This window comes from Nicotiana sylvestris, chromosome 3 (genome assembly GCF_000393655.2).
Source record: "Nicotiana sylvestris chromosome 3, ASM39365v2, whole genome shotgun sequence".
Lineage (NCBI taxonomy): Eukaryota > Viridiplantae > Streptophyta > Magnoliopsida > Solanales > Solanaceae > Nicotiana > Nicotiana sylvestris.
The window spans coordinates 149,606,047-149,629,569 of NC_091059.1; the positions used below are offsets into that span (position 1 = coordinate 149,606,047).

The 23,523-nt window shown below is 40.5% G+C and overlaps 2 protein-coding genes across 2 annotated transcripts; one reads left to right on the plus strand and one right to left on the minus strand.

The window, feature by feature from the left end:
• Positions 1–12,282: 12,282 nt before the first annotated feature.
• On the minus strand, positions 12,283–15,107 carry LOC104244384 (uncharacterized). Its single transcript, XM_009799793.2, has 8 exons — positions 15,074–15,107; positions 14,787–14,972; positions 14,271–14,475; positions 13,568–14,134; positions 13,330–13,468; positions 12,865–13,281; positions 12,718–12,723; positions 12,283–12,624 (listed from the first exon to the last, which is right to left on the minus strand). The coding sequence occupies exons 1-8, from the start codon at positions 15,105–15,107 to the stop codon at positions 12,283–12,285; spliced, it is 1,896 nt and encodes a 631-aa protein (XP_009798095.2).
• Positions 15,108–18,098: 2,991 nt separating this feature from the next.
• LOC104244382 (uncharacterized) lies at positions 18,099–18,467 on the plus strand. The gene has a single exon (XM_009799791.2). It carries the CDS (start codon positions 18,099–18,101, stop codon positions 18,465–18,467), a length of 369 nt encoding a protein of 122 aa, XP_009798093.2.
• The last annotated feature ends 5,056 nt before the right edge of the window (positions 18,468–23,523 follow it).

Genomic DNA, 23,523 nt, shown 5'->3' on the forward strand with positions numbered 1-23,523 from the left:
GTCCTTCAGCTGCGGTGAGCAACAATATAACTAGCGGATAGCTAAGTTAATGCGCCGATGTGGGAATAGCTCTTACTGCATGCTTCAACCCTGAGAAACTAGCGGGCAACATATACGTTAATGCGCCGATGTGGGACAACACTTATGCCTAGCTTCAACCCCTGACTAACAAGTGAGGTAAAAAGTGGGGTTTCTATATAGGTCCAAATTTGGACGACCACGACTATTGACAAATATGACAAAAGATGAAATCTTCACAACACGACATCCTGTGAAAGACGTGGACGACCGACAGCGGATAGAGAACGCATGACTTTTGCAGTAGTGTAGGTCTAACAGGAGGCATTAGGAATATACTTTTGAATATTCCCTATGATATGTTTTCTAAGGTTCAGAAGGGGGTTGTCCCTTGTATATAGTGAGGAAAAAACCTTGTAAAGGGGAAAAACTTTTGACTAAGAGCACCCATTGTAATATTTTTTCTACATCTTTGGTGATCATTTCACACTTACTCATCCGGCTCCACGAGATCAATAAATATTATTTTCCTCATTCATCCCTTATGTCTCTCATTATAGAGTTTATTATATTTGGCTGAGATTTACCCATTCATCTTCTTTAATTGATTTAATCAAAAAGGTTTCAATATCTTTTGGGTCAAACAATTTGGCGCCGTTTGTGGGGATTTATTTAGCTAAGATTATAGTTTCATCTAGACTCCTGAAAGGGATAATCACTTCTTCCGAGCTTGGTACAAACCGACAATGGCAGGGAAAAGGAGATGCAAGGCAAAAAGTCATAGTAGACGTCACAGCCAACCTCGTAGACACCATTAACGAAGATAGCAGAGAGGATCACGAAAATGAAACACCAAACATCACATCCGGGGGAGACAGTTCACCTCCCCCACACGGAAGCGTGACTGCTTCACGCGAAAGGGAAGCCTCCACATCTGCAACAGGAGAGGCACCACCGATAGTAAGAAGACTACTGGAAGAATGGCTAACAAGTGCTCTGAACACCATCCTTGATAAACCCGCCCAAAGGGATGATAGGAATGTGGCACATGCAGATGTCACGATAAACGAGGGTGAGCAAGATGCCCACCGTACAGGTAACACTTATGTTGCTAATAACGCAGGCAATGATACGTTTGCAGCCGTTTTCAAGAAAATGGAGGAGATGGAAAATGAGAATAAGGCACTCCACGACCAAATGAAGGAACACCAAGAGAGAGTTGACAAAATACCACGCGCTTCAAAGTTGCTGCCAAAATGCGATGTTGGTCGATTCATCGAGCAACTATACAATGAAGAAGCGACCCCTTACACCATTCCAAAGACCTTCAAAATGCCGCCCTACTTGAAGATATATGATGGTACTACCGATCCAGAAGACCACATCATCCACTACGTTACAGCCGTAAAAGGCAACGATCTCTCAAAAGAGCAGGTACCATAGGTACTGTTGAAAAAGTTCGACGAAACCTTAACAAGGGGAGCCTTGACATGGTACTCTCAACTACCAGCACACTCAATAGCAACATTCGAGGAAATGGCAGACAAATTCGTCACCGCCCATGTAGGAGCCATAAAGGCAGAGGCTAGGGTAAATGATATATTTGCCATAAGACAGATGCACAACGAGGGACTCAAGGACTTCCTAGCTGGGTTCAACAGGGTAAGAATGAGCTTGCCGAATGTGTCAGAAGGAATGGCAGTAGTGGCCTTCTAGAACTGATTAAACAGAAACGGGTCAAGAGCGACCAAAAAATTGCTAAGCAGACTCATGAAATACCCTCCAACTACTTGGGAAAAAATCTATAATGCCTACTACGCTGAGGTACGAGCCGACGAGGACGATCTAAATGGACCGACCCAACGGTTGACGTCACTCCAAACCGAAGCAAGAAAAGATCGTCGCAACGACGATCGAAGAGATTAGTTGGAGTCCCGCTCCGGTCGGGAAAGGCATCAACCCTACGTCAAGACGTCTGCCCCGCCTCCACCACGGCGCACGGATGCTCCTCCTCGGCATACGACACCATGTCAACACGAGAAAGGTATGCCTCCACTCCTATACGCTCACAATTTTTGTGTTTCTCCTTCAGAAATAGTGTACGCCCTATAGAAACTCGGTCCAAAGGTGCAATGGCCGCAAGGGATGAGGTCAAACCCTAGCACTTGGAAGCCAAGCGCTTTCTGCGAATTTCACCAAGAAAGGGTTCACAAAACCGAAGATTGCATAGGACTACGACAGGAAGTAACGAAGGCTAAACCAGGGTCACCTGAAGGAGCTGCTGAGTGATCAAGGACAGACTAACTTCGCCCGCGAAAGCGAACAACCCCAAGGACCTCCAAAATCGCCTTCTCCCGCCCGCACCTTACAGATGATCATCGGCGGGGGCGACGGCACAACGATCAATCATGTCAAGTTCACCACCACACATAAACTCAAATGATCAATCACTCACGAACAGTATGATGACCTCGAAGACAGTATTATCTTCGATGATTCGGATGCCGACGGTTTGTCTTTCCCTCACTTCTTGTTATCACTTTACGTATTGCAGATACTGATGTAAAAATAATAATGGTAGATGACGGGCGCAGATGCGTGTATTATCCATCCTCGAGTCCTCGTGTAGATGAGACTCGAAGATAAAATAATACCGTTGTATAATGCTAATAAGTTTTAATAATGCAGTTGAACGAACTTCTAGAGAGATAGTGCTAACTGTCCTAGACGGAGGAGTCACCCTGGAAATGACATTTCACATCATGAACTAGGAAACACCTTACAACGCCATCATAGGGCGCTCGTAGATACACGCCATGCGAGCGGTCAATTCTAGTCTCTATCAAGTGATCAAGTTTCCTACCCCATGGGGAATATTCAGCATTTGAGGGGAGCAACGCACCGCACAAGAATGTTATCGCATCACCCAATAACAATCAGCGATGTCGGGAGCCAAACTTAACGTGTGGACAGACGTTATCAAGTACCCCGACATCGTGGAAGCATCTGAATCAACGTTAGAATATCTTGATCCCGTCCTGCTAGACGGCAACGACATCACAAAAAAGGCTTATATCGGGCACAACCTCTCGGAACCAGGTAAATTTTATAAGTTCTTGACTGACCATGCCGATCGGTTTGCCTTCTCCCATGTAGATATGCCAGGCATCCCAAAAGATATCGCCACCCACAAGTTAAACATTGACCCCCTATATCTACCGGTGCGGCAAATAAGAAGGAAGTTCAACCCCGCAATCAACGACGCCGTAAGCGAAGAGGTCGATAAGCTACTCGCAAATGGCTCCGAATTTTTTTCTCCATTGCTACACATCGACCAGCTCATCGATGCAACAGCAGGACACGAGTTGCTAAGCTTATTGGATTCCTATTCGGGTTACAATCATATCCTCATGGAAGAAGAAGACTAGAAGAAAATCACTTTCATCACTCACCAGGGAACATACTGCTATAAAGTGTTGTTGTTCGGACTAAAGAATACGGGGGCGACACATCAGAGATTGGTCACCAAAATGTTCAAAAACCAACTTGGTGAAACAATGGAAGTCTATATCGATGATATGCTGGTTAAGTCGAAGAGGAAAGAAGATTATATCGGTCATCTGAAGTAAGCCTTTAACATATTGAGACAGCACAATATGAAACTAAACCCCGAAAAATGCGCCTTCGGTGTAAGCTCGAGAAAGTTCCTCGATTTCCTAGTGTCACAAAGAGGCATCGAGGTCAACCCAAAATAGAAATCGAAGAAATACCCGAAACACTGACCAGCAAAAAGTAGGTACAAAAATTGACGGGATGGATAACAGCCCTATCGAGGTTCATCTCACGGTCATCGGATAGGTGCCATAAATTATTTAATGTATTAAGAAAGGACAACGGGCTCTAGTGGAATGCAGAATGCGTCGACGCCATGAGGAAACTATAAGTGTACTTGTCTTCGCCACCCTTACTCGCCAAAGCAGACCCAAGCGAGTGCCTCCTAGTCTATCTAGTCATATCCGAAGTCGCGGTAAGTGCAGATCTAGTCCGGGAACGCCAAGGTACGTAATCTCCAATTTACTATATCAGTAAAACCATAATTGATGCTAAAACAAGGTACCCCCACCTTGAAAAACTGGCTCTGGCACTATTCGTAGCTTCGCGAAAGCTTAGACCATATTTTCAGTGCCACCCCATAAAGGTGGTGACAACCTTTCCTCTCAGGAGTATCCTCCACAAACCCGAATTATCTGGTAGGCTGGCTAAATGGGCCATAGAATTGAGCGAGCACGATATAACATACCAACCACGAACCGTAATAAAGTCGCAAGCGCTTGCCGACTTCGTCGTCGATTTCAGTGCAGAGATACTGCCCGAAGTCGAGTAAGAAGCACTTCGCACTTCATCTGAGCGATCTGGCCTCTACATCGATAGCGTGTCCAATGCATCGGGATCGGGACTGGGACTCGTACTCGAAGTCCCAACCGGAGAAGTAATTCGTCAATTTGTACGATGTCCTAAAATGACTAACAATGAGGCCAAGTATAAGGTCGTAATTGCAGGATTAAAATTGGCCCTCAAGTATGGTGCTCGGCGGGTCATCCTCCGCTGCAACTCTCAACTCGTTGTGAACCAAGTTACTGGACTTTCCAAATTAAGGAAGAAAGGTTGCAAAAATACCAAACTGAAATCCATAAACTACTGCTATAATTCGACGAATGTCGATTCGACCAAATACCCCGAGCACAAAACATCGAAGCAGATGGTCTTGCCAAGGTGGCAGTAGCAATTAAAAACATCACCAAGGAGAATGTGGTCACCCTTCTCCACTCATCAATAGACCAAGTCAAGGTACATTCTATAAATTTAGCTTGGGACTGGCGTAATCGCATCATATCATATGTACAGGAAGGAACACTCCCACAAGATAAAAAAGAAGCCAAAAAGCCCTGAATACAAGCGGCCAGATACAGTCTCATAAACCACGACCTTTACAAAATGACGTTCAGCGGACCGTTAGCCAAATGCCTTTGACCCAATCAAACAAGGCGTGTGCTCGAATAGGTACACAAAGGCCACTGCAACGCTCATACCGGCAACCGATCCCTCGTTAGGTGTCTTATTCGTGAAGGATACTACTGGCCCACTATGAAAAAAGAGGCAGCGGAGTACGTCAAGAAATGCGAGCAATGCCATAAATACGCCCCTATGATACACCAGGCATAGGAACTCCTGCACTCTGTCACCTCTCCATGGCCATATATAAAATGGGGCATGGATATAGTCGGGCCCCTCCTAGCAAGGCGAGGTAAGATACGCTTCCTTTTGGTTTTAACTGACTATTTTTTCAAATGGGTGGAAGCAGGTGCATTCGCTCAAATACGTGAAAAAGAAGTTATCACGTTCATCTGGAAAAACATCATATGCTGCTTCGGCATCCCCAAAGAAATTAGTTGCGACAACAGACCCCAGTTTGTCGGGAAAAAGACGACTAAGTTCTTCGAAAAATGGCATATCAAGCGGATACTCTCCACGCCATATCATCCTGCCGCCAACGTTCAAGCGGAATCCTCCAATAAAATAATATTAAACATATTAAAGAAAAACCTTGAAGATGCTAAAGGGTTATGGCCGGAACAACTACCGCCGCGCAACACCGAAGACCAGCATAGGTGAGACACCGTATTCACTGGTCTACGGCACCGATGCAGTCATACCCGTTGAGGTCGGGGAACCTAGCCTGAGATACTCCAATGAGAGTGGATCAAGCAAAGACGAAAGCATGTTACAAGACCTGGATGAGGTCGAAGAACGAAGGGATATGGCGCACATAAGAATGGTGGCCCAAAAACAACAAGCGGAAAGGTACTTTAACAAGAAGGCCAAAGTACAACCACTCAGAGTCGGGGACTATGTACTAAGGGCCAAAACGCAAGCAGCGAAGGACCCAAATGAAGGGAAACTGGGAACAAATTTGGACGGGCCGTACAAAATCACAGCAGCAGCAAGTAAAGGAGCATTCCAACAAGAAACAATGGAAGGAAAGCTATTACAAAATTACTGGAATGTCGCCCACCTCAAGTACTTCCACTTCTGGAAAAAAATGCCTCCCAAGTCGTACTCTTTTTCCCTCTCCCGGGTTTTGTCCCAATCAGGTTTTCTCGAGGAGGTTTTCAATGAGGTGACGAGGGGGACGTCTCGAGGTTCGAAGTATTATTCATTGCCTCACCTATCGATTACATCTCCAGGACGAGTAATGAAGGGACTAGGTATAATCTCCAGTCGACATGTATATCCGACATATGAATAAAATCACTCCATTATGTATACAAAATCAATACGCATCTCCAATGTATGAATGAAACTGGCATCCGCGATACTCCAACAAATAAAATAGAACGCCACCCTCACGACGGGATATTACTTCGGTGCTGAATCAAAAGTAACATCCCAATGGCTAAGGCCATCGACAAAAAATGAGTGCGACATCACTCGAACCATGACGGGATATTACTTCGGCGCGAGCTCAAAAGTAACATCCCAATGGCTAAGGCCATCGACAAAAAATGAGTGCAACATCACTCAAACCACAACGAGATATTACTTTGGTGCCAGCTTGAAAGTAACATCCCAATGGCTAAGGCCATCGACCAAAAACGAGTTCGATATCTCTCAAACCACGACAGGATATTACTTCGGCGCCAGCTCGAAAGTAACATCCCAATGGCTAAGGCCATCGACAAAAAACGAGTTTGATATCACTCGAACCACGATGGGATATTATTTCGGCGCCAGTTTGAAAGTAACATCCCAATGGCTAAGTCTTTCAACAAAAAATGAGTTTGATATCACTCGAACCACGACGGGATATTACTTTGGCGCAAGCTCGAAAGTAACATCCCAATGGCTAAGGCCATCGATAAATTTCGACATCACTCGAATTACGACGAGATATTACTTTGGCGCCAACTCGAAAGTAATATCACTATGGCTAAGGCCGTTGCTAATGAAAATAGTTCAACTAAACTCAATACAATAAGTTTAACATTTCAACAAAGCGTCGGAGCGACGTAACTACGACAGAAGTCATCGTCAAAAAAATAACCAAAGAAAGAAAATGACTCAGAGATGTACGACCAAAACGACCTTCATTTACAGCAAATATGTTACAAATATTTGACTTTACAAAGGGCTCAAAGATGCCCTTACAAAAATCGCGAAGCAAAAAGTAAGTATAGAACAAATACTACACATCATTTCCGGTGGCATACACGCCTTCGTACCAAGAGTCGGAGGCGAGTCTGTTCGCATCATCAGAATTGATATCATCTCCATCAGGCATAAGAGGATCATACCTGCATGCCTCACGAGCTGCACGAACCTTGGTGCGTACATCCCGAAGCTCCGTTTCAGATGCCCTCCCATCAACATAAAGAGCATTGTACACATCGAGCTGAGCCTCAGCGTGAACCCACAACTCATATAGACATCAAGGCACGACGGGATCAACTGGAGCATAAGATGTAGAAGGCTGCGACTATCGTCGTACGTCTTCCTCTTTCAAAGAATCCACTTGCTTGTTCAATGCGTACATTTCTGCCTCCAACCCATAAATACGCCCCTCAAGTTCCGGTGCCTTAAGCACAAACGTCTCCATCTCCTTAGCCCCATCTAACCTACAAACACGGAGGGCATCTTCTAAAACTGCCGCCTCAGAGATGGCAGTCGCCATCTACCTCTCAACATGGACCAATCTATCAACATTCACACTCAACTCACCCTTAAGTTCATCGACCTCAATCGTTTTCATATCTATTTCGACAGTTAAATTGGCTACCTTTGCTTGAAGGTCGGTATTTTCGGCCACTGCTCCCCTACTAAGCTCGAGCTCATCTTCCTTGGCTCTGAGGGATGCCTTAAGCTCACTGCTACGGGCAACAGCCTTCATCAGGTCCTCATCTTGCTTCTTCAACACCTCGACCTTGCACGCCAGTTGATCCTCCCTCTGCCTGATCCCTTCACGGAGCAATTGGAAGTCGCGATCCTGATTGTAGATGTCGGCCATCGCCCGATGCTTGGTATGATATTCTTGGTACTTGGAAGACGTCTTCCCATAGATGTTCGTCCTCCTCCTTTCCTGACGCTCATGCTCAATCTCCATGATGAGGGTCTAGCACGAGAAGTAAAGTTAGAACAAATGATCCAATAATAGTAACGCCGATCCAACGACGAAACAAAAAGAAGACATTTACCAGTAGAGCCAGGCCAAAAACACTCCAAGACAACTCTGTATCACTCATCGTTTTAAGTGCCTCGCTCTCAGGGGCAGCACACAAAGGGGCAAAAGCGGATGCCACCTGATCACAGTCCGATAGCAAGTCTTAGTCCCCAGGAATGACTATGTGTCGATCAGAACCCTCCATTTGGACCTCTACAACATTTATACATATTATGTCTAAGTTAAATTAATTTCCTTTTTTCACTCAGTTCACCAACATAATTAAAGCACCACAAGAGCATTCTAGAATGTCTTTGCTTGATAAGGTTGAATACATACTTGAAGAAGTTGAAACCAAGTCTGAGGCTCCGAAAGATGATGCATCTCCATCAGGACACACGAATTCAATTGGAATATAGGGCAAGATAGATATTCTGAAAGAAATTAAAATTTTAAGAAAAGATGTTGACAAGGTAACATATATGCATAATCTTGGATGGTTTCTTTAATTTCTGCTAAGCCAATGTTTTCGTTAACTCTTTATATTTTAATATGTAGGTTTCTTTAGATTTTGGATCTTTCAAGACAGGTGTTTTTGAAGAACTAGGTAGCTTTTGACTGCTACTCAATGATTCAATCAAGGCTGTTTTATAGGCGATAAACAGTCAAAAGGATAACATTGATGCCAGGGTAATATTTGAAATATATTCATTTAACAGAATAATTTATATCACCTCTAAGTTTATATTATCATCCATAAAGTATATATCTTAACAAATTTAAAGCCTGTAGTTTGTTGGGAGTTCTACCAAAATTGCTGAGCAATCAAACAAAAAGAACAATCAACATTTTCCGTGCAGTAGTGATAAACCAGCGCATGCCAGCAGAGTAAAAAAAGCATGTACATCATATCTACATTTTATACAATATATCTACATTATATCTACAATACATCTAGACATATCTGCATTATGCCTACAGTACATCTACACAGATTTACATATATATGTAGATGTCTACAATATACCTACATATTGCCTACAATTGTATCAACTAATGTGCATTATGATTCAAATGGGTTTCTTAGATACAGGACAAGTGAATGACATGGAAATTAATGAGAATGTTCCTGTACGTATTGATTTATATTCTCATTTTGAAGGAGCAATTGACGAAGAGAATGCAGGTATGAGTTAGTACATGTTATCATCACATGAACATTCTAAACTTAGCTGTTATCATATCCATGACATCATTTCAACAAAATTACTACATTTAAACTACAATTTGTATACTGAAATGTTAGTGTTTAGTACAAATTTCTACAAAATGATTAATTTAAAAATACTTACTGTAACAGTGAAGGAACCTATGCCTATTGAATCTCCAATACATGAAGCTACAATAAGCATTCAAGGAGAACAGAAGAATGAGAAAAAGGGAAAAAAATTCGATCTCTCATTGAAGAAGAGAATGTTATAAAAGAAGGAGATGATTGCTGTGAAGAAGGAGGTGAACCAGCCGAGTACATTAATATAGGTGATTCGGACGACTCCAAATATGATAAAAGGGAAGTAACACTTGATGATTTTGAGTTTTCAGAGAACTTCTCCCAGATTGTTAAGTTCGGCGAGCTTAACCAAGATGAAACAACCCCTGTGCATCAAGGAAGAACAAGCCAGCCTAGAAAGCATGCCCGATCACCCTTTCTACCTTTTTACAGTTCTGGTGGCAGCACTTCTGTTGGACCTCTAATTTTTCAAATCAAACATCCGTTTACTAGGGTTATTAGCGACGATGTTAATCCTGACTTGTTAGAAGAATTCAATAAGTGGTTGTACCTTGGTACCAATACAGCTTTAAAGAGGTTAGTTTATACAATTTGTTCATATTTTTGGGTGTATTCATCTTTTGGATATCCACCTCAATCTACATATTTATTGTAATTTCTATGTGTTTAAATAGGAGGAAGGCGCCTTATTCAATAAAATATTACCAGCTTAAGCCGTGGTATGATCTTGGAGTGGACAAAGTTGATAAAAAGAAGTGGTTTTACACTTTAGCACATCCTGGACAAGTCCTCAACCAAACGGTAAACACATACCCTGGCAGAATGAAATGATTAGCTGGGGTGTTATATTATTGGAGGATATTGTAATTTTTTTGTTTAAAAATTGTAGTTAATTTGTTTGAAGCATTAAGAAATAATGAACTCTGTTTTTTTATTGCAGCACATTGATGTTATTTTATACTATTTGTGGAAGAGGGGAAAGTATGGTCCTGTGAACAAAATACGTTTTACAACTACTGACTGTATTTTCAAGACTAGAATTGAACAAATTTATGAAAAATACATTAATGCTCCTGATGATAAGAAGCTAGTTGTTGTCAAATCCCAGGACGTCGTAGTAGAATACATATTGGGGTACATGCTACTTGCAAATGTTGCATGGGATCAAGTTAAATTTGTGATTATGCCTATAAATATTGTGGAAAAATTTCATTGGGTGTTGGATATTTTTGACATTACCGAAAGGGTTCTATATGTTTATGATTCTATGGTCTCTTCATACAATCACAACATTGTTGAATCTGTTGTCAACAAATTTGCAACAATGATCCCCCTATACTTGTCATCCACCGGCTTCTATGACAAGCGTCCAGACATCAACTATAAGAACACAAAGGCATACATCGAAAAAGGTGTTACTGACCCTCTTGACATTCAGTGGTTAGTCGGTGACATACCCCAGCAAAAAGAGGGTTCAGTGTATGAAAAAGTTGCTTTTTCCTTCTATTTATTTAACAGATTTTATTCATTTGCTGAACGCTAAATCTTTTTTCCCCTAATTTCTATTTTGTAGTGACTGTGGTGTATACGTTGATGTATTTGCTGAATATATCAGCATTGAAGAGCTATTCATTTCAAAGGAAGACCTTTCTGATATTGATCAACATTGTAGACGCTATGGAGCTCTACTTTGGAATTTTGGTAGGAAAAAGTGAGACATTGGTGTAATTAGTGAGAGTGATGTGACTGGCAGATTAGCAAGAAGAAAAGGTCCACCAGCTCCAAATGAGAGAACACAACTCCAGAAGAAGAAGAAGAAGACTTAGTTTCCCTATTTTGTAGTAAAATTGTAGTTAAAATGTGTAGGTGTAGTGGGTTTGTAGTAAAGTTGTAGACAATATGTTACCTTAGAAAAAGTAAGTTGAAACATATTTGTAGCAGATTTGTGCTACAATTGTTTTACCTTTAGTTTTGTTATTTTTGTCCATGAAATTGCTACTTTAAATCGAAAATACTATGAAGATCCTTTTTTGGTTCAAAATTATTAGTATTTTATTGCACTACTTTTGTTTTTTGTTGTTACCGTTTGTTTTATTATTTATTTTTACCAGTTGTGAACGAGATAACACAAGTCTGGAAGAAGATGAATTAGTTGTCATTTTCTGTGGGGAAAATGTAGTTAAATTGTTTAGTTACACTTGATTTTGTAGAAAGTTTATAAATAAATTGTTACTTATGAGCAAGTTTGTTGAAGTTTAATTGTAGCAAATTTGTGCTACAGTTATTTTACCCTATGTTTTGTTATTTTATCTAGGATACTAGTGCTAACATTAGGAAACATTCTGTTAATTTTATCTTAATTCGTTGAAAGTTATTAGTACTTGATCTCATTAATGTTAGCATAAAACTCCTTTAGAACTTAATTATTATGTAGTTATTCTGTCAAATGCCAGATTATGTAGTTATTTTGTAGATAATTTATAATTGTCATTGTTCACTAATGATTCGTGATATAGATAATTACGTAATTGTGTACCATAGATATAAATCATTCATAATCCAATCAAGTTATGAAAGTCAAAACTCAATACACTCAGTAATCAAACAAAATAAATTCAAACCAACTAGATTAAAAGTTGAAAACTTTTCTTTGTAGGAAACGGTATTTACTCAATTTACCAACACAATTACACCTCAACTATAATTCTCCTGAACACCTCAACACTTTTATCAGAAAATTTGTTGACTATATCAAATTTTATTTCTTCTTGGGAGCATTCTTGCAAGATCTTTTATTATGCCCTTTTATTCCACAGTTGCCACATGAAACCTTGTACTTCTTTGCCTTTACTTCATCATGTGTTTTGTATCTTTGTTTTTGAGGTCTCCCTGGCTGTCTTTTCTCGGTAGGTGGATTTACAACTTCTTCAGCTATATGTTGTGGCACATTCCATTTGCTTTCATCAAGCAACGGGTCTACTGGTATTTCATAAATATGCAAGAGGCTCTCCCTCGTGTAATAAGGAGAAAAATATTTTTCATAAGACTCATCCCTGTGCCTTAAAGCAGCCAAAGCATGTGGACAAGGAAGTTCATCAAGCTGGAATTGTCCACAACTACATCTCTTATTTTCAAGACAAACAATATAGCGTCTCACACCATCTTACACTGTATGGATGTAATCTATTCAAACCCTCACCTACAATTACATTACAAACACACAATAAATTATCAGCAACATATACAAAATAACTATAATTATTCAATAATTTATCTACAATATCTGTTAATATTTTAGTTTGATGCAATAATTGATCAGATGTTATTGGATATAACTTACTTTAAGATTCTGCGACAGTGTTCTGTTGTCCTCCAACTCTTTGTTGAGTTTAAACCCAAGGTATGTGAATGTACCCTTTGCTTTCAATAACTTTTCATTAGTCAAGTGTTCAAGAAGAGTCATCATGTACTCTAATAGTTCTACTATCGGCAGTTCTCTTGCATCTTTTGTTACCGCATTCAATGACTCTGCAATGTTTGATGTCATAGTCCAAGTTCTGCTCACCGTAGCATGTACTCGAGACCATCTATGATAGCCAATATCGTATAAGTATACTTTAACACGCGTGTCGATCTCTTCAATCTTTGACATTCTTTCATATTCATCAAGCATGTATGATCGTGCTGTGTCAAAGTACAATTCGCTTAACTTTAGATGGCCTTTCTTGAACTTTGACCTTATATTTGTCCAAATATGCTACATGCAAGAATAATATGACATGCCGGTATAAACAATAGATGTTGCCTTCAAGATACTCTCATTCCGATTAGAAACAACACACATATTTGGTCTTTCACCATATGCATGTTTGAATTGCTCAAAAAACCACTTCCATGATGCCTCATTTTCTGAATCAACAACAACATATGCCAGTGGTAATATGCTATGTATCATATGTGGCAAAAATGAATTCAATTTCCATCATAAAATTGTAGATAAAGAAAAATACATACAAACAACAAATTTTCTACAAAATATCTACAATAAATCTAGAATATCTGCTGCATCCATTGTTCTAACTGTTAGCATTATTTCCCTGTATGTTAACTTCAAGAAGGTCCTATCAACTACTACAACTGGCCTACAATATTTCCAACCATTGATTGACGTACTAATCGCAACAAATGCATACAAGAAACAGTTATCGTCGGTCTTCTTCAATTTAACTACCGACCCCGGGTAAGTCTTCTCCAGAATATACAAATAACTAGGCAATCGACTATAGGAGTCAGCAAGATGACCTCTCAAAAATTCCAAAGCCTTATCCTTTGCTCTCCAAGCTTGCATGTATGTTAAGTTCACGCTGTGTACAAACAACATATCACTTTGTATGTCTTTTGGTGTGTAAACTGTCTTAGGATCAGCATATTTTGGTATAACTATGCTACCCACTACCATGAAAGTAGGTTTGTGTTGTATGTAGGTATTGTCCATCAAAGAGCATTTGTGCAAGCTGTTGAATTTTCGAACCTTGAACATTGCTGAATCATTTATGCTGGTTGACTTGAAGTGCCATGTACAATCTTCCCCAACGCATATAAGGCAGTAGCTACAGAATAAAAATAATTTAAACAATGGTATGAAAAATATAGATACACAAAAAATAGGCTGTTTAATAGTGAAAATATTATATTTAACAATTTATATACAAAAGACATGATCTTTGACCATTGAACTGTTCTTACTTTCTATCACTAGACCTTTTCACCCTAAATTGGAACTTGTTCATAACATAATAGTGCTTTATTGCACTAGCAATTGTTTGCTTGTCTTTGTATACTTGGCCTACTTCAATAACAGTTAGTGTATTTTCTTTTATGATGATACTTTTATATTCCACTATCTTAGCAGATGTTGGCATATCAATCAACTTCAGTGTTCCAGATGAACCTGCAATCAATTAAAGCTAAATAGTGTTATGATATATGTTGTAGATATTTTGTAGAATAATTGTAGAACAATAAAATCCAGGACACACATATTCATAACAATTGATATACACATGTTATGTAGTTTTTATTTAGAAATATTGTAGAAAAATTGTAGAACAAATAAAATTCAATAGTTATTTTGATCTACACATGTTATGTAGTTTTTTTTGTAGAAATACTGTAGAAACATTGTAGCATGCATGAGATAAAAACAAATTTCACCACTGGTATAACAGATCAAACCTGCAAATTCGTTCGAAATAGACATACTGCATTCCAAATCAAAATCTTGCACTGTTATACATAGCGGATACATTCCTAAGTTCCTCTTTTCCTTTTTCGTCTCCATGTATACTAGAACTCCCATATTGTTCCTAATTTCCATTGGCGGACAATTTTCATTGACAATGTACTTGATTTCGATTATTTTTTCTGATGTATCAATCATTTGATGCTCTGTGATTGTAGAAATCAATTGGCTATATAAGTTGCATCTTCGCTGATTACAATCTCGGCGATTTGAAAATCCATGTATCTCCCAAAGCTATCCCAATTACCATTTAGCTGAAGCGTAATAGCTATTTTCGACATTATTGCGTGTGATTCAGTACAATTGTAGATAATTGATTCGATTTTGCCTGTGAAACCAGAATATACAGTGAAAAACAGAGTATTCGGAAAACAGAGTATCAAAATTATGAGAGAAACAGAATAATTTCAGGCCTAATTAATGGCGAGTAATACGTTTCAAAAAATCTAGGTAGAATCCCTTACTATCCCAAATTATTGCTCCTAAAAAGGAATGTTACAGCAGAAAGGATTCCTTTTTAAATAATTTGTACAGATTATGTAGGAAAACTGTGTCCAGGTCGGGTAATTTTAAAAACAGGGATATTTTTTGTAATAAAGTTTCATATAGTGTATAGGAATGAAATTTTCCCTAAAATAGGATAGGATAATTGTAATAAAATTTACTTACGTTAAATTATATTAATTAATTATTTAAGTGCTACATTAAAAGAAAATATTTTTAATTAAGTTTAGTTAATTATCCAAGGCAGTTGACTCACTTGTTCCGTAATGATGCTTCGCTATCAGGAAGTGCTAATAAAAGTGCAGTTTGTGCTGTTATTTTCTGTTCATCTGTAGGTTTGGCATGCAAACATATTTTCTGTATCGTTATCAGGGTGTAGTATGCCTGTATGAGTCAAAAATTATCTCTAATATAATCAAATCATGTTAACATTAAGAGGCATTCCTAGACTGCCATGTTTCACCAATACGACTTCAATAAAGAGTTAAAGACCTACCCAAGGTCGAAGTGGTTCTAGAAACGATGAAGGTTGCGGTCGAAGAGTTATTAAGGATCAAGGTCAAAAAATCGTCGTAGATCAACATCGAGGTCGAACATCCTAGACAGAGATATAACGACTAGTTTTAAAATAAGGACACCAAAGAGAATATTCTAGTGGATATTCTTTGCACCTGTACTATTAGGGTTTCTAGTAATATGTTCCTTATAAATAGAAGAGACACAATGATAGGGACATCAGATATTCACTTGTAAGAAAACATGTTGACTTTATAGAAAATCTAACCATATTAAAGCATACAAAAATAACCTTTTTACTAAGATTCTTGTCTAGCTTTTCCACTTGATCCAAGAACAACCTGAGTGTTCTAAGGCTCATCAATTTTCTTTATTGTTAGGGAGAATATCCACGGATCCCACCCCTTTTCAGGTGACTCATACGTTTTTTTTTACACAAGTGTCACTCATTGCTATTTATTACTACTTAATGCTATCTTCCATCTTTATTGGATTATTGAAAACTGTTATTATTGCTCACATTCATTACCATTCAGTCAAATATACATATTATCTGCCATAAACAGATAACCTTATCTTTTGGATATTATTATTAGCTAAAATTGACTCTTCTTTATTTAAATATAATTGGTTGCACCAATATTTGTATTTTTGGTCAAGCAGTTTGGTGCCATTTGTGGGGACTTTTTAACTAATGTTTTAGTTTCCTTTAGATATACAACTCACGTGAGTCACTAACCTAACAAACCCGATATTTTTCTTTTTCTCTGCGCATAAACCTACATGGCAGGTAACCAAGGAGATAGAACTAAAGTAACAGGTGACTTCCCTGGAAATCTCATGAATACTATCAACGAGAGCTGCGAAATGCTAGGTGATGACGTGATACCCACTGTCTCTCCCAGGTGCAAGGGGTCTCCTCCCCTCATTGCAGCATAACAAAACCACATGGAAAAAGGTCTCCACGTCCACAGGAGAAGGAATGCCACCAGCCATGAAATAGCTCCTCGAAGTGTGGTTGACCGATACGCTAGTAAGCGTACTCAACAAACCTACTCCATGCATGACTACAGAGACCGCAATAGCACATGCAGTGTAAAGGGCATATGAACAGAGCGACCAATCAGACTCACCAACACCAGGTATAACTCACAATGTTACTAACAATGCATGTGACAACATCCTCACCGTTGTTCTAAAGAGGATAGAAGAAATGGAGAACGAAAATAAAGCGCTCAGAGATCAAATGAAAGAACACCTAGAACGAGTTGACAAGATACCGGGCGCCCCCAAGTTACTGCCAAAGAGGGACGCTGGAAGATTCATATAGTAGTCGTACAACGAAGAAGCAGCCCCACATGCCATACCAAAGACCTTCAAAATGCCACTGTATCTCAGGATATACGACTGAACAACTGATCCTGAAGATCACGTGACTCATTATGTCACCACTGGGAAAGGCAATGACCTCAACAAGGAACAAGTGTCCTCTATTTTGCTGAAGAAATTCGGCGAAACCCTTATGGGAGGGGGCAATAACATGGTACTCACAACTACCAGCCTGTTCCATAGAAAGCCGAAACAAGAGTAAACGACATCTTCACCATCAAGCAATCATTAGGAGAGGGAATGAGGGACTTCCTCGCTCGATTCAACAAGGTAAGGATGACCCTACCAAATGTGTCCGAGTGGATGGCAGTCGCAGCCTTTCAGAACAGGTTGAGTAGAGAGGGCTCAAGAGCAACTAGCAAATTGTTGAGCTAGTTGATGAAGTATCCTCCAACCACTTGGGATGAAATCCACAATGCTTACTATGCCGAAGTCCGAGCAGATGACGACGACCTCAACATACCAACTCGATGACTCGTCTCGGTAAAAGCCAAGCCCAGGAAAGAACGAAGAGATAATATAAGGATGTATCACCCAGTCTCATGACTCAACAGGGAACGACATCAGCCATACGTCAGTGCCCCTATCCCGCCTTCTTTCCGCTATGATGAAGGTCCATCCAAGCCAAGAACGGGGACTCACCGGAACAAGAGAGGTATGCCCCCTTATTATATGCTCACAATTTTTTTGTGTCACATACAGAAATAGTCTATGTCCTGGAGTAACTCGGAACGAAGGTGAAGTGGCCGCCAAAGATGAGGTCCGATCCGAGCACTAGAAAATCTGACGCCCTCTGCGAATTCCACTAGGAGCCCGGACACAAGACAGAAGACTGCATCACCCTCAGGCAAGAGGTTGTGAACATGTTGCAGCAGGGACACCTCAAAGAGATGCTGAGCAACAAGGGGAAAAACAACTTCTCTAGAGGACGTGAACGCCAAGTTTCGCCAAAGCCACCATCACCAGCTCGTACTATCAACATGATCATTGGCGGCAGCGATGACGCCTCCATCAATGGTGTTAAATTCACTACCACTCATAAGCTCAAAATATCTATCACCCATGAAGGGTATAACAGATTCGAAGAAATTATCATCTTCGACGAGTTAGATGTCGACAGTTTGACTTTCTCTTACAATGATGCTCTTGTCATTACTTTGCGCATATTAGATACTGATGTCAAACGTATCATGGTGGATGATAGGAGTGGAGGGTGCATTATCCATCCCTGAGTCCTCACCCGGATAAGAGTTGAGGACAAGATAATGCCACGCTGCATCACACTAATTGGTTTTAATAATGCAGTTGAATGGACATCGGGAGAAATTATACTCTCCATATTGGTCGGAGGTATAATACTGGAGACGACATTTTACATCATGGACAAGGCCACCACATACAATGCCATAGTAGACGACCATAGATACATCCCATGAGAGCCTATCCCCTCTAACTTATACCAAGTAATCAAATTCCCAATACCTTGGGGGATATTCAGCATACGGGGAGAACAACGCACATCCCGGGAATGCTACCACATCGCCTTAGACAACACGACAATCCAACAGAAGAAAGACAAGGAAAAATAGGCATAGCAATCAAAAGGGCCGAGGTCGACATAAAAAGAGACCAGGACCGTCATCATGGATCCCGAAACGGTTGAAGCCGCAGACTCGATTATAGAGGACCTCGACCCTGTTCAATTAGATCCCAGCGACTACAACAAAAAGGCCTACATCAGCTGCAAACTCCGAGAACCAGGTAAATTTAGTCAATTCTTAATAACTAATGCATCTTTGTTTGCATTCAGTGTGCAGATATGTCGGGCATCCCAAGGAGATCTCCACACACAAATTAAACGTACATCCATTCTACCCCCGGTAAGGCAGGTCAGACGAAAATGCAATCCCGCCATCAACGATGTCGTCCAAGAGGAGGTGGAGAAATTATTAGAAAATGGCTCCATCATGAGTCGAAATACCCCAAGTGGATCGCCAGCGTAGTGAAGGTCAAAAAGAAAAATGGGATATGGAGGATGTATGTAAACTTTACAGACTTAAACAAAACATGCCCGAAGGATTCGTTCCCATTACCATATATCGATCAACTCTTCAATGCGATATCTAGGCACGAGCTGTTAAGTTTTTTAGACGCGTACTCGGGCTATAACCAGATACTTATGGAAGAAGAGGACCAGGAGAAAACTACGTTCATCACCCACCGAGGAACATATTGTTATAGGGTCATGCCATTTGGGCTAAAGAATGCAGGAGCTACCTATCAAAGATTGGTCACGAAAATGCTCAAAGATCAGCTCGGCAAAACCATGGAGGTATACATCGACGACATGCTAGTCAAATCTGTAAAGGCAGAAGACCATATCAACCATTTGAAGGAAGCTTTTGACATACTGAGACGGTACGGAATGAAACTAAACCTAGAGAAATGCGTGTTTGGCATAGCCTCGGGAAAATTCTTGGGCTTCTTAGTGTCACAACCAGGGATCGAAGTCAACCCAAATCAAATCAAAGCTATAGAAGAAATATCGGAGCTCCTGACTACCAAGAAGCAAGTCCAGAGGTTGACTGGTCGAATCACCGCTCTATCGAGATTATATCGCGGTCATCTAACAGATGTCATAGATTTTTCAGGCATACTCAAAAAGGATAATGGCCTCGAGTAGATGCATGACTGCGTACAAGCTCTACGAGAGCTGAAGGCGTATCTGTCATCACCATATCTGCGCTCAAAGCCCGAACCCGGAGAACATCTCCTCGTCTACCTAGCTGTCTCCGAAGCGGCAGTAAGTGCAGTCATGATCCGAGAAAGTAAGGGTATGCAATATCTTATTTATTATATTAGCAAAACACTCGTTGACTCAGAGACGAGGTACCCACACCTCGAGAACTGGCCCTGGAACTTGTCATAGCTTCACGAAAGCTTAGACCATATTTCCAGTACCACCTTATCTCAGTCGTTACCACCTTTCCTCTAAGAGGCATTTTGCATAAACCTAAATTATCGGGGAGACTATCCAAGTGGGCCATCGAGCTAAGTGAGTATCATATATCAGCCGCGAACAGCGATAAAATCGCAAGTGCTTGCCGACTTCGTTGCAGACTTCAGCTCAAAGATAACGCCTAAGGTCGAGAACGAAGCTGTCCAAGCTTCTCTCCAAACACAAGACCTATGGGTCCTGTACAATGATGGCGCATCCAACGCTTCCGGATTCAGATTGGGACTCGTACTCGAGGTCTCTACCGACTAAGTAAATTGCCAATCCATAATATGCCCAAATATGACTAACAACGAGGCCGAGTGTGAGGCTATAATTACAGGATTGAGACTAGCACTAAAGTATGGGGCGACGCAATTAAAACTCCATTGTGATTCCTAGCTCATAGTCAACCAAGCACAGGGACTTTCCAAATCAAATAACAAAGGTTGCAAAAATATCAGACTGAGATTTGTAAGTTGCTGCCCAAGTTTGACGAATGCCAGCTCGACTAGATCCTGAGAGCATAGAATGTTGAAGCGGACGACTTTGCCAAATTGGCCGCAGCCACCAAAAGCCTCACGACCAGGGATAAAAGTGTAGTCTACTTCCTTAACTCGTCGCTAGACCAAATCGAGGTAAGATCTGTAAATTTAACCCGGGGATTGGCGCAATCGTATTATCACCTACTTGTAGAATGGCACACTCCTAAACGATAATAAGGAAGCCAAAAACCTAAGAATGCAGGCATCCAAATACAACCTCCTCCACAGCGATCCATACAAGAGAACATATGGCGGCCCTCTAGCAAAATGTTTAGGCCTAAACCAAACCCAACGCGTCCTTCAAAGAAGTCCATGAAGGCCATCACTCATTAGGTGTCTTATAAGGGCAGGATACTACTGGCCCACTATGAAAAAAGATGCCCGGAGTTATGAAGAAATGCGAGCAATGCCAAAAATATGCCCCAATAATTCACTAAGCAGGCGAACATTTCCACCAGGGCGAGGTAACGTATGGTTTCTTTTACTATTAACTGACTATTTCTCTAAATGGGTGGAAGTAGGAGCGTTCGCCCAAATACGCGAATAAGAGATAATCAGCTTCATATGAACAAACATCATCTGCCGATTCGGCCTACCCAAAGAGATCAGCTGTAATAACGGACCCCGGTTCACGGGAAAGAAAACCGTCGAGTTCTTTGAGAAATGGCATATTAGGAGAATACTTTCAACCCCGTATAACCCAGCGGGTAACGCATAGGCAAAATCCTCCAACAAGTCTATATTAAACATCAAGAAAAAGTTCGAAGACGCTAAGGGACTGTGGTCGGAAGTACTCCCAAAAGTACTATGGGCGTATAGAATTACCCCAAAGGCAAGCATAGGGGAGACGCCCTACTTTCCGTTTTACGGGACAAAGCAGTCATACTAGCCGAAGTCGGAGAACCCAGCCTAAGGTACTCTCACGAAAGCGGTAATAGTAATGATGAGAGTAGAAGGCAAGAACTCGATGAGATCGACAAATAAAGAGATATGGAATACATAATAATGGTCTCCCAAGAGAAGCAAGTGGAACGTTACTACAATAAGAAAGCAAAGGTCATGTCCACTCAAAGTAGGGGACTACGTGCTCAAAGCCAAAACTGAAGCAAGCAGAGATCCACGGAAAGAGAAACTAGGAACAAACTGGGACGATAGCCAAAGGAAACATGTCACGCCCCAACCTCGGGAGGAGAGACCGACGCTCAATCGAGTGAACCCAACTGAGCAAGACTTTTTAAACACTTTCTACCCAACTCAATATGATTAAGGAACCATGCTTTCGTTTATTTAGACAATAGGAAAGATCGTACATTCAACATTGTTAGTTCATTTTATATCACAAACCTTAAACCATGGTTAAGTTTCCAAGATTTCATACAGTTCTAGTTTAGAGAAAACAAGAGTTTGGAATTACAACATAGTCTAGGGACCCATCCAATGCTCGTACATAACCCATACAATCGTCTACGGAGCCTCTTAGGATACAAAAGATAGTTATGATAACGCCGACAACAAGGCCCCGACCATACCTCAAAAGTGGTAATTTATAACAAAAGATGTGCAACATAATCCCTCGAAGAAAAGGGTCTCACCAAGATTTTCTGAGATGAGGATACTCCGCTACCTACGATCAGCACTGTCCGCTATAGAACCACCTACATTCATTTCAAAAATGTAGCGCCCCCGGCAAAGGGATGTTAATAGTACTAGTATGTATAACTAAACACCATCTTATTAGAAAGAACTATCATACAAGAACAAGGAAATCACAAGAGACAATCAAAAGCTTTAACCGAACACCACATCATCAAATAAAAGAATCATATAACTTTTACATTATTTCCATAGCTTTAGTTTGGGGCATTTCATAATGTTCATCATTATTCAAAATACCACCGCTTTCTTGAGCGGAGTCTGATCACAACCCGGTCGGCTAGGTTGCCTCATTTGAGACTTACAAGATGAACCAAGAATTAGAGACATGATTAAGATTCTAGCTCATTTGAGCATATTATCAAGAATTAAGTGTGCATTGTGTGTTTAGGACCCTTTTGTGAGAGATTTTTATCATCTTACACCCCAATTGCTATCTTTTAACTCACAATCTCCCTATACCCCATTATCATTTATGCATGCAAGATAATCAATCCTTATACCCATGACCTTGTTAATCACTTATTTTAATAGAAATTTCAAAATCATAGATTAGGGCACAAGTTCTTACCTCTTAGGATGAAGGCCTAGCAAATTTTACTTGAAAGTCTTCAAAGAATTGGGCAAGGATTGTAGTTACTTGGTGAGAGTTAGTTTCCCCCTCTAAAACTCCCTCTCTCACTCTATTTGTAGTAGAATAGCATAAAAGAGGTCTAATGGGGAGTTTTTAATGGGATGGGGTCGGGTTTTAAAAGTTAGAAAATAGGAGCCCCGACACAATCTGCGATCGCATAATTGACTTGTGGCCTACAAAAGGAATCGCAAAAATGGCCCCCAAAACCTGAACAAACTGCCCGGGTATGCGACAAGAATGTGGTCCGCATACCTGTTCTGCGGTCGCATAATGCACCGCAAAACTGCACCTCGCAAAATTTTCAAGGAGATTATGTGATGACCATGCGGCCCGCATATTGATTATGCAATCGCATAATTGGCCACATGGTTAACTTCAAAACTAACCAGCATACTGACTGACTCTATGGCGACTATGCGGTCCACATAGCTATTATGCGACCGCATAATGGACCGTAAAAA

Bases quoted from the DNA above. Each gene is read 5' to 3' on its own strand.
- LOC104244384 (XM_009799793.2), bottom strand. From the start codon at position 15,107: ATGTCGAAAATAGCTATTACGCTTCAGCTAAATG. The intron at 14,476-14,786 runs GTATGTCTATTT...AATTGATTGCAG, and splicing joins AGATTTTGATTTGGAATGCA to GTTCATCTGGAACACTGAAG. The intron at 13,282-13,329 runs GCAACATCTATT...TCTTGCATGTAG, and splicing joins GGAATGAGAGTATCTTGAAG to CATATTTGGACAAATATAAG.
- LOC104244382 (XM_009799791.2), top strand. From the start codon at position 18,099: ATGTTGCAGCAGGGACACCTCAAAGAGATGCTGAGCAACAAGGGGAAA.